Source organism: Eleutherodactylus coqui, chromosome 4, assembly GCF_035609145.1.
Source record: "Eleutherodactylus coqui strain aEleCoq1 chromosome 4, aEleCoq1.hap1, whole genome shotgun sequence".
Taxonomy (NCBI): Eukaryota; Metazoa; Chordata; class Amphibia; order Anura; family Eleutherodactylidae; genus Eleutherodactylus; species Eleutherodactylus coqui.
In genome coordinates this window covers 95144777-95160030 of record NC_089840.1, presented here as the reverse complement: position 1 = coordinate 95160030, position 15254 = coordinate 95144777, and the positions used below count along the sequence as shown (strand labels likewise).

General features: G+C 38.5%; 1 protein-coding gene across 1 annotated transcript in view; it reads left to right on the top strand.

Annotated features, from left to right (window-relative positions):
• DHRSX (dehydrogenase/reductase X-linked) overlaps positions 1–2750 on the top strand; it is a 298040-nt gene extending 295290 nt beyond the window's left edge. The window contains exon 7 of the mRNA XM_066599884.1: positions 2137–2750. Coding sequence (XP_066455981.1) covers positions 2137–2322 — 186 coding nt within the window. The 3' untranslated portion in view covers positions 2323–2750. The remainder of the gene's footprint in view (positions 1–2136) is intronic.
• The last annotated feature ends 12504 nt before the right edge of the window (positions 2751–15254 follow it).

Genomic DNA, 15254 nt, shown 5'->3' with positions numbered 1-15254 from the left:
TTAGCTAAATGGCCAAGGTCCCCAGTGACGGACCCAATCAATCAACTATTGATGACCTATCCTGATGATAGGCGATCAATAATATTTCACTGGAATACCCCTTTAATTCATTGCTGGTAGACAATAGAAACAAGTACATTTATACAGAAGGAGCAGAGCGATGCTCGCATCTGCCCGGAATAGCAAGAGGGTAGCGGACCTAACAATTTATTATTTTCAATCTCTGATTGAATGTATATGTTGATGTCATACTATACACATCCACTATTTTTCTAATGTATATGAGAATCTTAGAAAGGACCCAAAGTTTGAGATTGTTAGTGAGGCAATCATATTGTAGGGGTTATAGAGGACAACTTTAACTTTTTGTAATTTTCTTCACCAGTTACCCCTGTCATATATATTCTCCCTAGGATTCACAAGGAACTGCCGAACCCATTGGGGAGGCCTATTGTATTGGGGATTAATTTAATCTTTAGGACAATTCCTATGTTCCTCGATAAGCTTCTCTGTCATTTTATCAGCACCACACCCTCCTATATACATGACATTTTTGAATTTCTTGAGAAACTAAAAACAAGTTGATTTGCCAACTGATATTTGTTCATTATATCAGTTCCATGAAATGTTTAATGGATGTGTGGCTGTATGCAATTCACTATGTCCATGTCAAAAGAGTCAATACAATTTATGGATAAGATATTGTAAATCGATAAGGTTAGTTTGAAAACAGATCTGTATGTAAAACCAACTGATAAAAGTAGTATTTTGAGATTTGACAATTAGCATCTAGCTATATGATTGATTCACTTGCATGGAGCCAATTTATAAGAGTTGATCACATTGTTTCAGATGTAGATAAGGTTGGTGTTAAAATCAATGAAATGTGTAAAAAGTTAAAGCAAAGGGGTTACCCCTCTAGATTATTGAAGAGACACAAACGAAAGATTGTTAATTGTTAGTCTAATGTTGCTTTCGGGCTCATTGATACTCTGTATAGGATTCCTTTTGTGCCAACTTTTTCAGAATTTAGCAAGGATATTGGTAATATTATTAGAGAAGATTGGAGTTTTCTTGCAAAAGGTTGCTCAATTGCATCTACTGCCTTTGATGGCATATAAATGAGGTTTTAATCTACGAGATAAACTAGTTAAGGCAGATATTAGCCATTTAAGTAGTTTGTCTCAGACACTTTTTAGGCCTTTAAGGAATGGTTACTTTCCTTGTCTTAATTGTTCCAATTCTAGTAATCTCATTAGAGGTGATTACAGTGGGTATCTGGGTTTAGCTGCAAAGGTCCCCATGCTGTTAGACTTGAAGTGATCCAATTATGTGGTTACTAGAGATGAGCGAGCACGCTCGTTTGAGGGTGTTGCTCGAGCGAGCATCGGTCTTTTCGAGTAACTGATTACTCGTCTGAGCACCATGCGGGGGGGGAGAGAGAGAGAGAGATCGCTCTCACTCTCCCCCCCCCCCATACCCCACATGGTGCTCAGACGAGTAATCAGTTACTCGAAACGACCCTTTAGGAGTGTGGGTGTGTGCAGGGGCAGCTGTGGAGGGCTATTAGGGGGCAAAAGTACGGTGTCTGTCAAAGAAAAAAAGAACACACCACGGCTGTCAGCAGGGACAGGTGAAGCAAGACTGTGGCATCAACTCGTAACAGTAGCATAGCATGCAGTTATTATAGCTATTAATCTCTCACTAGTGTTGGCTACAAGCAGCCAAGATCTTATCATTTATCTCTGACTAAAAAACTGGGCATTTAGAGCTCAGTGTCAGCAAAATGGACCCCAGACTGCTGTAAAGATATATTAGGACATAAATTGTAGAGAATCTTGGACCTGAAAATTATTTGGTGCTAAAATGTAGACCCTCCCTTTAAACTTTGCATTTTACTTAGGTATTTCGATGACTGTTTTTTATTTAATTTTTTAAATGTCTTGCGTTGCAGAATGGAAAGAGGATTCCTATTGAGACCACATAATAACAACTCATACTTATGCCGAATTTTGCTTACACGCTATTGTCTTGGTCTTTTAAATGTAATATTGAATTATGTTGATAAAATCAATCCTGATTGATGTTAATTCACCCTAACTGAAACCATACTTTTTGTATTTCATCACAATACAGAGTGCAGAAGAAGGAGCTTCCACCTCCATTTATAGCTCTGTCTCACCAGACCTTGAAGGAATTGGAGGCTGTTATTTATACAATGGTGAAAGGATCAAATCTGCTGATGTGTCCTATAATATAGAACTTCAGAAGAAACTATGGACTGAAAGTTGCAAGATGGCCGTCCTTCCTGTTTCATCATAAAGCTTTAAACCTATCTGATGTTATCTTAACATTTCACATCCATAAACTCAAGCCTTCCAGATGTGACCATTAGGATTTCATCTATTAACTTACTAATTTGTGACATTTATCTCTTGGGAGTCAATTGTTTAGTTATTAAAATTACTGTTTAAAAAAATGCTCAACTTAAGAATTTTGTAATCATAATATTCAAACTGTGTGTAATATACGAGATACAATTTCAGTCATCAACATGATTATATAGCGCTCTTGCCTGAAGGATTCTGTCCTTTAATTCTGTGCCATGAATATTAAACGATAACCGTGAACTGATCAGGCAAGTTGTGTTCATGTTGGTTCAGAAGAATCCTCTATGAATTTATGATGATGTACAGCTTGCTTTGGGTATACTAATATGTTTCATATGAAGAGTAAAATTATTCCTTTGACGCACATTGTGGCCTTAATCATTATGATGAGTTCATTAGATATTCACTTGGATGTAATAAGCAATTTCGGAAAGCTTAAGTTGTAATCATAAGAGATTTGAGAGTTTCTTATTATTGAAATTCTAACTATAATAATGAAAACTTTACAGAGATATTATAAGGAAATATTACAGTACTGTAAAAATATATGTTTCATATGGTTTTATATGGGAAGTCATGCCGTCTGAGAACATTTGGTAATATTTTATAGAACAGGAAATGTATTCTTACTGTCTTATTATTCCATCTACAGTAATTGGCCGGCCACCAGGGACATTATTCAGTCAAAGATTTTGGTTAGTTCTATCTTGGATACAGTTCACCACTGTGCAGTCTCTTCTCTACTTAATAAACACAAATATGAAAATGCCAAAGTCTTTTGTGCAGAAATTTACATCCATATCTTTTTTAAATATCTACCAAAGCGTAAAGTAAAAAACGAATTATTTTTAGTAAAATGTAGCTTTTAGTTAATAATTTCTCAAAAAAAGTTTACAGTAAGTTAATATAAGAATGATGGATACATTTCTATTTTATCTTTTGGCCTTTACGATGATGAGTCCTTTGTCTTGAGTCCAAAGGATTACGTATTTTGTTTATTTATTAAATTACATTTCAGATTCTTGGTGATGATAAAGAAATTTAGTCATCTTTATGGGTATGGATGTCTTTAAGACTCCGTGACTTCAGTTCATGAAATTAACTTTCCCCTCTGATTTGTTGGTCAAGAACAGACGTGGCTGAGGGTTGATGCTATAATTATGGAATGCTGTGAAATGTGAGGAATTTAATATTTTTTAGTTATCATCTCCCAAGCATACGGGAAGTAAAGTGGAGGAGTGAGTGTCACCGAACAAATACAATAGACAGTGTTAGGCAGATGGTGTTATAATGTGCCAAGTCCGTAATGCTATAAAAATATACACAAGAAATGCACATTTCAAGGTTTTGTTCAAGTTTTAATCTATTACTCTTTTTGTATATTATATCGAATTTTGATTTATTACTCTGTATATTGCATCTACAAGGGTTTTGAGGGGAGGTTTTTTGTGATCATTTCCTTACTGAAAGCAGAAATTTTTGTTGTCTATTTTCTTTGGGCAAAGGCGCGGCCAACCCAGAATACTATTAGCTCAATCTACCTGACCTAGTGATTTCTTTACCAGTGCTATTGCACATATATATCAAAATATCTTCTAAATGAGTATATTATACAGTAATGTAGATTTTCTTTGGCTTCAGTGAAAAAATAATAACTTTACTTGTCTTTTTCTTAAAGGAACTATATTACAATTGTTCTTATTAATTAAAACCAGATAGAAGAAATATATTCCATTTTTCTAACCTATTTTGTTTTCTGATTGTAGAGTTTTTTTTTTATTCTGTTGTCTATATATAGGTATTGAAGCTGCCATCTTGCCTGAACTGCAATCAACAGCATTTAGAGATATGCTTTACAGCAGCTTCATGGGCCATGCAGACAAAGGACAGGAGCTGACCCATTAACTTATGACATATGGGAGACTGTTCTAGGTATACTCTATGACCTGTGCAGAGGTCATTTTTCAGGGAGGGGGAGTAGATAGTCACAGCTTATAAATCTTTTGTGAATTGTGAATCCTGTGACATCTCCATATGTGTTTACATTTCAGTGTAATTCTGCCTGTGATGCTAGTAAGATGACTGCTGCAAAGTCTTCACTGGAGATCAAGAATTATCAGCCTATTATTAGGCTCTGTGGTCAATGTGGGGGAAAAAATTGGATTTTTAAAAAATATAGATTGTGAAATTTTTTTAAAAATCACCCAAAATTCTTAAAAATTTTTCACACAAAAATGTGATTTATCTAATGGCTCATTTTCTGATGACACCCTGCCTTCAACAATAACCATGCGTAATTGAAGACTATTTTTGTTTCATTTAACGTAAAACAAAAAAATGAAAACGTGTATGCCTTTATTGCCAACCTGCTTCTTTTTTGTAAGTCTTGTAATTAAGTTGCAAAATGTATTCATATCTTTTGTCAGAAAAAGGGCTTCACAGTTACACTCCACATAGATTGACCAATACATTTCTACATGTCACGTGAAACCTGGTGTAATTTAGAGTAATTCTAGAAGAATTGCCTACAAGTCTGCAGATAAAAATCAGCAGTTCAATGGCAAGCTACAAAACCGTGCACAGACTTGGCCACAAAGCATCTAAAAGAAAGAGAAATCTAATTCGAGCAAAAATGAACAAGGTGGGGGGGGGGGGGTATGCATTTCATATATATATATAATTGACTTTGAGATATCAATGGAGGCAGCACCTATAGAACCCCTGTTTTCATCTTTGACCCCTGCAAGCAGAATTTGATTTCTCTGTGGAGCTCCCAAGCCATTACTCTCAGATATAGTCTCAGTTGTGTGGCTACTGATGCTGAACAGGACTAAGATGCTGTACCTGATAATGTGAACACAGTCTACTCTTTATGGGTTAGTAGTACAACTTCAGTTATGATATTCAAGCAAAGGTCCGGACGGGAAGCAGGCAAATAGCAAAGTTCAATTACATATCTGAGATCAGAAGTCAAGATAGTCAAGTACACAGGCAGAGGTCAGAACCAGAGAACAACACTAATGGACATTAATCCATTTCTTAGTCAACCACCTTAGAGTGTGGATGCCTAGTATAGCAGGTACTATGGCAGAATTGTAGGGGAACAGGTTTAGGTAGCATGCACTGGCTATTTAAGAGAGGGACCAGGAGCACATACAAGCCCTGCAGGCAGACATCATAGAGCCAGCAGAGAAGTGCGCAATGAGTGGATGATGGCAATGACCAACCGCATCCTCAGCAACAGGTGAGGGAAATGGGCAGCAGTGGCACACCGTGTCAACATCGAGAAGTTACAAATATTTCTATTATGCTTTCTTTGTGTAGGTTTCACTCCTGATTTTGTCTTATTGTATCAATACTGATCCAAAATATTGACCAAAATACCCTTTTGCGAAAGTCGCTCTAAGATTCAGATGGCCACTTTGCAAAGAATGGATAACAGATAACCTAAATCCAGAAAGGGTAAATACCAGGTAAGTAATGGTAAGATCTGTTCTGAGAGAGCAGATTTACCTGAGAGCAATTATACTTATTTAGTGAAAAACAGTATATGATGATATGAATGCGAAAATAAATAGATGCACTAAAAAACACAAATTGAGAAAAGGAATGGATTAATCTCTTGGTCTTTCTTGCTTTCATGGTTCTGTGTTTCTATTGCATATCTATGGACTGGTTACCAATACCTCTAATAATTATTTTAGCAATTTACATAATCTTTGTTATCCAATCATTAAAAAGAATGAATGCAGATGCTTTCTTGATGTAGATTTATGCCGTTTTAGTTTCCTGCATTCTATAGGCATACATCACATGGTTGGAAAGAGTTAATAGTTGCTTCACATTTTTAATGTATAACACAACCTCAGGTACATGCTAATTTATCAACTGTGATGAATTCTAATATAAAAAGCCTTTTTCACTAGGAATACATAAAAGCAGAAAACAATTTTCAAAGGTCACAAGGCTAAATTGAAATGCCTTGAATGTATAATTTATGACTACTAAAGGCAGCGAATGTAATGTACAAGTGTTATAAGATGTTTACCGTATATGACTAACTCGGTAGTTTTATCCACCACTCAGTGTGATCGGATTCAATACACTTGTCTCACTTTGTAGTGTTGCCTACTCAAGTTTCTAACAAGCTGCATATTTCCCGTGATTTTGATCTTTTATTAAGCCAACTTTTTAATTATGGAATCTCTGCAGTTTACAACTTTAGTTGCTTTCTGTAAAAGAAGCATATAACTACCATCAAGAGTAAACTTCACTCAAGAGAGAAATGTTAAGAGATATCTGGCAAATGAACATAATAACATTGACTTCTCAAAGTAGTGAATAAGACTATATTTTCAAAGGTATACATTTGGAAACACACAGCCTCACAAAGCAAACTGCTCTATAGTACTTACAGTGCTCAATTCGAAGAGCTTCTCATTATGGCTGTGGTGTTCTTATTGGCGCATAATTTTTTGGTTTTCAATTATGTTTTTTATTTGCAAATGAGTCAATCCTTAATGGGAGCTAAATTTTCCCCCTCATTTGCCAATATTTTTATTGTTTATTGGAAGGAATTGTGTCTTCTTTCCTATGATAATCCCATTATTTCAAGCACTATTTAACATATAAGTTTTATTGACAAGATATTATTTGTATGGGGATCAACGGAAGAGGAATTCGTAACCCTTTCCAATCCACTGTCTGACGTCTAAAAAAATGATTTAAGGCTGTACCGCTCCGATGTTGGAAGACATCCGTTGGAGTTCTCTTACTGCATATTGCCAGCCTCTCTGCTGTCGGAGCCTATCCAACATTTCACCTCATGCAGTACTGGCTTTAGCCAGCATATAGCGCCGTTGTATAACGGCAGAAAAAGAGTAAGCCCCCTAGGAAAACCAGAATACAAATTGGATTGGAATGGTTAAATTTTATTGATTATGACAATGAAATATCCATGAACTAGAAATTTACAGCTCACTATGAAAGGAATTAAATTTCACTTTTAAACATTAAATTATCAGGCAAACTGATAGTAGTTAATGCATTTTAATTTAGAAAGGAATGTCCTGGTACTGATATACTTTTGTCTTCCTCATGTTATTCCTAACCTGTAACTAACAATATTAAGTATGGGGAGTGTCGGCGAAAAAGCTAAGGGTTTTCTTCTAATATGTTACCGATTGCCAAATTAGGGTATCAAGCCGTCTTGGAGAAAAAAATCACACACAGTAACAGGCTGTATGCTAGAAATTTTTCCTGATTTATTGCAAAGGCTTCTGTCTTATATACCATTTCAAAGATGTACATTGCTTGTAATCACAGACTAAACATTTTTTTTAGCTTCTATGCTGAATCATCATGTGAATGTTAGTTAAAATCAGGTTAGTATTGTCCATTAACTGTGTATATGAAAAAACAAGATGGAGGTACTTTGGTTCTTATAATCCCTCACAGGGAGTTCATTAAATAACAAATAAATTTATCTGCCATTGATATGTACCAGATTGAATCACAAATAATCCATAATAGACTTGTAATGCAAGGTTATTCTGATTTTGCCCTCAGAAAGGTTTTTGGAATGAGCCGTGAAGTTGGATCAGGAACATTTCATTTTGCACTGCAGGAGACTAAGGGAACAAATAGTGATAGTAATCAAGGCACCTTTGTTACAACTTATAGTCAACAATTTCATGAAATCAGGCAAATTGTTCATAAATATATTCCATTGCTATACTAGGATGCCTTGTGAGAAATTATTGCTTTTCGAATTAGGATAGTTCCCAAAAGAGCCCCCACTCTGAGATCTCTTTTATCACTTACTTTTTTATGAATAAAAATGAAAAACCCAAAACTTGGCTTTCTTAGCAAAGCGCTTGTTGTTGTGGGCATAGAAAGCGTAAAATGTGTCCATTTATGAATAGCAACAAGGAATCTGTTTCAAGTTACAAGTTATATTAATTGTAATACTATGTATATTATATATTTGGCTACCTGCAAAGCCTGTAGTTTCAAATATGTGGGATGTACCATCAATATCTTGAAGGCACAAATTAGGTGACATCTATCAGGTAGTGTTAATTCTGCAACAGTAGGCATATCTATTTTGTCCTATCATTTTAACATAGTAACATAGTTTGTAAGGCCAAATGAAGACAGTGTCCATCTAGTTCAGCCTGTTTATCCTCCTGTCTTGTTGATCCAGAGGAAGGCAAAAAACCCCAAGAGCAAAAGCCAATTAGCCATAGGACAAATATCCTTAACTGTAAATCATACCGGATATTTGTTAGACATTCGTCATCCAAAACCTTTAAATCAATGTCATGACTTCATATACCGGTATTAATATATGATTGTTCAAATCTTGACTCTTTATTTTCTCTTTTTAAACGTTTTGTTGTATTATATGGATATGTGACCTGCACTCTGTCTACAGGAATCAATAAAGCATATCTTTTATACCGGGATTTTTGTTTTTTGGATAATTTAACTAAAGTTATATAACTTTTTTTGGAATAGTCTCATGTCCAGGATTGTTAGAATTAATGCTTCATCTATCACATTCGGTAAGCAGCCAATAGATTAAACTATACTTTTACATTTATAATATGTCCTGGGTAGGTTATTAATGCCTTAAATCAACAATGCTTCAGTCTACAGCAGAGATCCCAAACTTATTGTACCTTGAGAGTCACATATAACTTTTTGATTAACGGGAACTAGTAAAGCAGAGAAGAAGCATGAAATCTGAACTTTTAAAACATTTGTCAATCTAAATTTGACACTAGTATTATATTATCTAAATTGTCCCTGTTTCATGGTTAGGATAGCCACAAAACCAATAATGTAAATTGCTACATCATGTTGTCATATGGGTACCTGTTGTGACAAGTCGAGGTTCACTCGCCTCTGGATCGCCATCCACATGGTTAGGAAGTGGCACAGCTTGCACGACAATATGCTCCAGCAGTCTGAAGGTTTCTTCAAATTTGGCTCCTGCCAGCCTTTATTCACAACACATAACAAGTCATCCACAGTTGAAAATAGCTTTAGGGTTCACAACCCACAGAGTCCTGTCACTAACCCCTCCTGGGGTGTCTGGAGGGCGTCTTCCTCTGTCAGACAGGGTGACAGACCCAAGTGGTCCGCACCAAACCTCAGGCTCTAAGTCCCTGATGCTGCTCCCTTCACTGCCTCTATGGCTCTCTCAGCCAACGTCTCTCTGGCTCTCTCAGCCAACGTGTCTCTGTTTCTGGCAGGAACTGGCTCTTTTGTAGCCACTTCCTGCTACATCCATCAGGTGTTAACTATTACTTTTTTTTTCTCTCGGTACAAGACTGCCTATCTAGCACCCTCTGCAGGCCAGTATGACACTGCCCTACTACACTGTATAGAAGAACATAGCTGAACTAAGGTGGGTGAAGAGGAAGGCAACCAGAGTAATTAGAGAAAAGGGCGGATTTCATTATTACGACTAGTTAACAAACTTGCAGTTATTTGGTGTAGAAAAAATATAGGTAAGGGGCAATCTAATTCCAATATACAAATATCTTGATGGACAGTTCAATAATTATTTTTTACACCTATACCTGTAAGCAGGAAGCTGGGGCATCCTCTGTATCTAGATGAAAGAAGGTTTCTCCACCATATAAGGATTCTTTACTGAAAGAGCAGTGAGACTATTAACTCTATGCTACTGAGAAGGTACAAGTCCATAAAATGGAAGAATCTGTCTCAAAATGGCTGCTAGATACAAAATGGAGCATTATAAAATGTAAATAAGCTTGTGCGCAGTGAAACAATAATTCAAGCAGAAATAACTTTAGAGCATGAGATTCGGTGCAATGTCTAATGATTTGTTTTTATTCTTCCGAGAACCAAGCCTGAAAAAATCGTTATCAGAAGAAACCCTCCCACGCCCTGAGCTCTGGGAAAAGAACGAATCGTGCTAATAAGATGCTGCGACCATCCAAACTCACAAGGGAGGACGAGATAACATTAACATTTGAAGGACATTTCATATATATTCTCACACTATGCTGTAATGTTTTATTTTTTAACCCAATGAGATTAAAGCCGTGACTAATGACGTATTCCTTTCCTGTATTGAGAAACGCTATGAAAAGTTAATAAAGATTCAGAGTACGTACGCCTTAAGCAGAGTGAGCTATATACTTGCCGGGGCTCTCTCTACGTATCTGAGGAGAACTAGAAACCGACTCTTTGTGTGGTTCTTGGCCTCCGTGGTGCACCGGATACGAATTGATTTGGAACCCAAGGCTTGAAAGGTTAATGTGACCTAGCGGTCCTTAACAACTGGCGTAGTCGGCAGGATTTATTGATTGACGCTGATGATAACCATTGGACTACGACACAGACCTGGACTGATGATATCAGCCGTGCCAAAGGCCGGGGACTGATCAACCCCATACAGCGCGGTAAGTCACATATATACATATATATGATGCCTACCGTTGGTCTGTTTTGGCACGTTTGATTGTAGTCTGTCCTGCGGTCAGTCGTTATTTCAATGTACAATTGTTAAGCTGTCATCAATAGACATTGTTACCTCAGGTCTTGGGTAATCTTAAGTGACACCGAGGGACAGAATCTGTAATTTGACTATATGCATATATATGTGTTTTCATTGTGGGTCCAGTAGGACTGGCTGTTTAAATGTACAGGGCGTTTTGGCTGTTTAACTGTACATGGCATTTTGTGGGTCCATTAGGACTAGCTGTTTAATGGTACAGGGCGTTTTGGCTGTTTAACTGTATCGGGCATTTTGGCTGTTTAACTGTATCGAACGTAGAAGTCTGTGAACACTACGTCATCGAGGACAGAGCATTTGGCGTGGAAGTCTTTGAACACTACGTCTTGTTGTATCGTACGTAATAACATGTTGAAGTTCTTTAAGAAGAAGACTACTGATCAGGGTCTCCTGGATCCTGTCCACTTGGTGTCATGTAGAGCAGGCAAAAAGTTAAGAAGTTATGTGAAAGGGCGTCAGACGTTAGAGTTCTTACATTACATGATTGAGCATAAGGCTACAGGCATACCAGGGTCTCAGGCAGTTATATATACTTATAATTAGGCCGTCGTAATATACGATGTTTAAATTGTTAAGAAGAAGACAGTTGGTAGTATGTAGAGAGGAGTTGAAAATGCAGAACATGTGGCGTCATTAGAAGGTCACAGCATATGTGTTATTTATGAGTCTAAATGCAGGGAATAGTTCATATTCACAGAGAGCTGACAGTTGTTTTGCAAAGGTGGGGGCTGTCGGAGAAGGCTTGAAAAGTGTGTTAGCTGATAATGAAGGAATTTAAGTTAATAGACGATTGCTCAAGTTTGCAGAGGAAGATGTTTCAGTAAGTGACGTAAAGTTGAAGTAAGAAAGTTGCAAATTCAAGATGGCGATTATTCATATGCTTTGAGTTGAAGACAAAGGAAGGCAGCCCTTCTTCACCATCTGAGGGCACCGCCCCGGCAGTGTCATGGACGATGTTTTTCTCCCTTTGCCCTGCCCCTACTTTTCCACTTTGCAAGGGGGAAAAATGGAGGAGAAAGAGAATCCTCTAGTCTGTGTCCCCCTATGACATGAAGCAAGTTCATGCAGAGTCTGCAGACAATTATGTGACAATTAACCACCGTGCTGTCTGTCCTGTATGTCTTAATGTCCTAACATTGTGTCATTGCTGTACGTGTTGTCCATTCCTCATAAGTCAGATACTGCTGAGAAGAAAGGTCGCTAGGATCGCAGACGGCAGTAGAAAAGCTTACAGAACGAAGGAGAGGGTTAATACGTGATAATATAGATATAGGAATAGATAGAGGGTTAATGCTTGATCTATGAGAAGCCGCAGCTAGTCGGGAGCAGGTCCTCCCCCTTGTCTCCAATCTCCCCCCTTCCCTTTGTTTTTCTCTTCATCTAATTCTCAAGGCCAAAGATTAGAGCGGAGAACACTGGACAATAATTAAGTTTGCTTGAATAGAATAGAACCCGTAATGAATCCAGTGAATCTTACTGTTTTTGCTGTTCTTTGTGTAAATGTCAGTTCTGTGATTGGTTGGACGTGTGCATAATTGCTAAATGTGTGTTCCTTTTATGGGAAATATTAGTGTTGTGGAATCTGTTGTACATCTCTAGTATTACAGACAGTTAAAGTTTGACTGATTCCAGGGAGAGGTGGTAGTGATTGAATGCATTTGTTTGCAAGATGAGGACAGTTGCATCATACGCGTTACGTCCTGTGTGAACTCTTACTAACATTTGAATGAGAGAGACAGACTTGACCGCATGGATGGATGAGAGTTAATGACCCGTGTTCAGACTATGATAAATGTAAGATGTGTGATGCAGATATTGACTGGGGATACAAGTTTTTCTCCCCCCCTTCTGCATATGCAGACTGTAAATTTTCAATGTGGATGTTTGTAGAATATTCATGTCTCTGTTATTGATACTGATATCTTACAGGCCTTATCTGCATCCATCAAATTCTCACCGGATGGATCGGTACGGGTTGAGACCTCAGGTGCCGTTTCAGAAGAGTTTTGTAAACTAACTGCTCCAACACACACCCCTCTTTTTTCCAGTCCAGAAAAGACACTAAAGGGTCAGCCAGATACCTACCGCATGTAGGCGCTTTGTGCTGTCGGCGCTGTGTGATGTAGGCACTGTGTGCTGATGAGGTGTCAGTCAGACACCTACCGCATGTAGGTGTTGTGTGCTGATAATTTGGAAGCCTGCCAACAGGCCACAATTTCACTGTTAATTTTTCTTGCAGAAAATGTCTGTAAAGCCTCTAAAGACAAACTCCAGTCCTGCAAAATAAAGGTTGTTCTCCTGGGTCATTGTTTAGGCCAAGGAACTGGACATCTGACAGAGGAACAAAAGGCTGCTGTCCAGGCCATACCTGTATCTACATCTGTTGCCAAACTCCGCACCTTTCTGGGCCTTGTTTCATATTGCCACCCATGGTCCTACTCGGTTTCCTCTCTTATGCAACCACTCTATGACTCGTCTTTCAATTATTCTTTTCTCTCTCACCTCTGAAGCAGCTCTCTAGTCTTGGGTATTCCCAACTACTCTTTACCCTTTACTCTTCTCTGTACTGAACTTTCTAGCCATGTAACGGCAGTGTTGACACAAAAGCATGGAGGACAACCACGGCCACTTGGATACTACTCCATGAGGCTGGATCCAGTGGCTTGAGGAGCTCCCTCATGTGTTTGTGAGGTGGCAGCAGTACAGGCAATGGTTGACAAATCTTCTGAGTTGGTATTGGACTACACCCCCCCCCCCCATTCCTTAGTGGTCCTCACCCCTCATGTCATTCGGAGCATACTCACGCAAGTGCAACCCAAGCACTTATCTCTGGCCTGTCAGATCCGGCTACAATGTGCTCTTTTGAACCTGGCTACTCTTCTTTTAATTGAGTATCCTGGTTCACAGGGGGAGGAGAAGGCATAGGTGATCTAGGTATTGCAGATCAGCTATTTTTAAATTGTTTGCAACAAGGTTCTGATCTATTTGAAATAGAATATCAGCATGATTGTCTAGCAGTGATGCAACAAGAAAATGTAAGTTTTAAGAGGTTACTGAAGCCCCTGTTAACAATGCATATTTTGAGTTGTTTTTTATAGATGGTCCCAGGGTGAGGATGGACGACTCCACATCGGATATACACAACAAGATGTCCTAAAAGCAGAATGCCTCCGCATGTTTCAGGACAAGAAGCGGAACTGAAGGCCCTCACTGAGGCGTGTAGAGTGGTAGAAGGTAAGACGGCAAACATTTACACTGACTCCCGGTATGCATTTGGCATAGCTCATGATTACGGCCCAATATGGAAGGCCACACAGTTTTTTACCTCAGCAGGACAGCCAATTAAGAATGGTGCAGCGGTGCAGAGTCTCATGGAGGCCCTACTTCTACCTGACAAAGTGGAAAGCTCACACCAATTCCTACACCAGAGAAGCAAGAGGCAACGCCATCACAGACCACACAGCAAAGGCAGCGGCCCTCAAGCCGTGGAAGAAAAGAAGAATTTGGCAAAAATCTTGGACATTGACTAAACTTTGGACATTGATAAAAACTTGGACTTTGATATGCTAAAGACTTTATGCTAAATACTTTACAGTTACAAGCCAGCAAGGAAAAAAAAGACAAATGGACTAAATATGGGAGCAGCAGAAACAGGACGGTGTATGGCGAACAGGCAACAGAACTTGCCTACCACAGTCCCTGTGCCCCGTGATGGCCCAGCTGACGCACGGAAAGACGCACCTCTCAAAGCAGCAATGATTTCGGCGCTTGAACGAGGACGGGTGGCTCCTTGGTTTTCTGTAGCTGCTGCATCATTTGTCCAATTTTGCATGATCTTTGCCTTAAGCAACAGGGCAGAAGTAAATTTGCCACATAACACTTGCCTAGACCACTCTACCCATTTCAGGCATTGCAAATTGGCTACATTCAGCTCCCACTTGTTGGGAAGTATGAATATGTGCTTGTTGATTTCTTTTCAGGTTGGAGACCTACCCTGTTACCAAAGTAAATAAGCAGGTAACCGCACAGAAGCTCATGAATGAGGTAATCCGCAGATACGGGGTACCGGAAGTGATTGAGTCAAACAAAGGTACAAACTTCACAGGTGAAATAATGCAATACATCATGTCTGCTTTGGGTATATTCCAGGCTTTTCACACACCCTACCAACCACGGAGTAGTGGGAAAGTAGATCCATGGGCAATGAAGGAAACGGGCAAATCTTAAATTGAGTGTCTTCCATTAGTTTTTCTTTTTCTCCGGAGGATACATGCCACAGTAGCCAAGTTTGGGAAATGATTCTCTTGTTCATT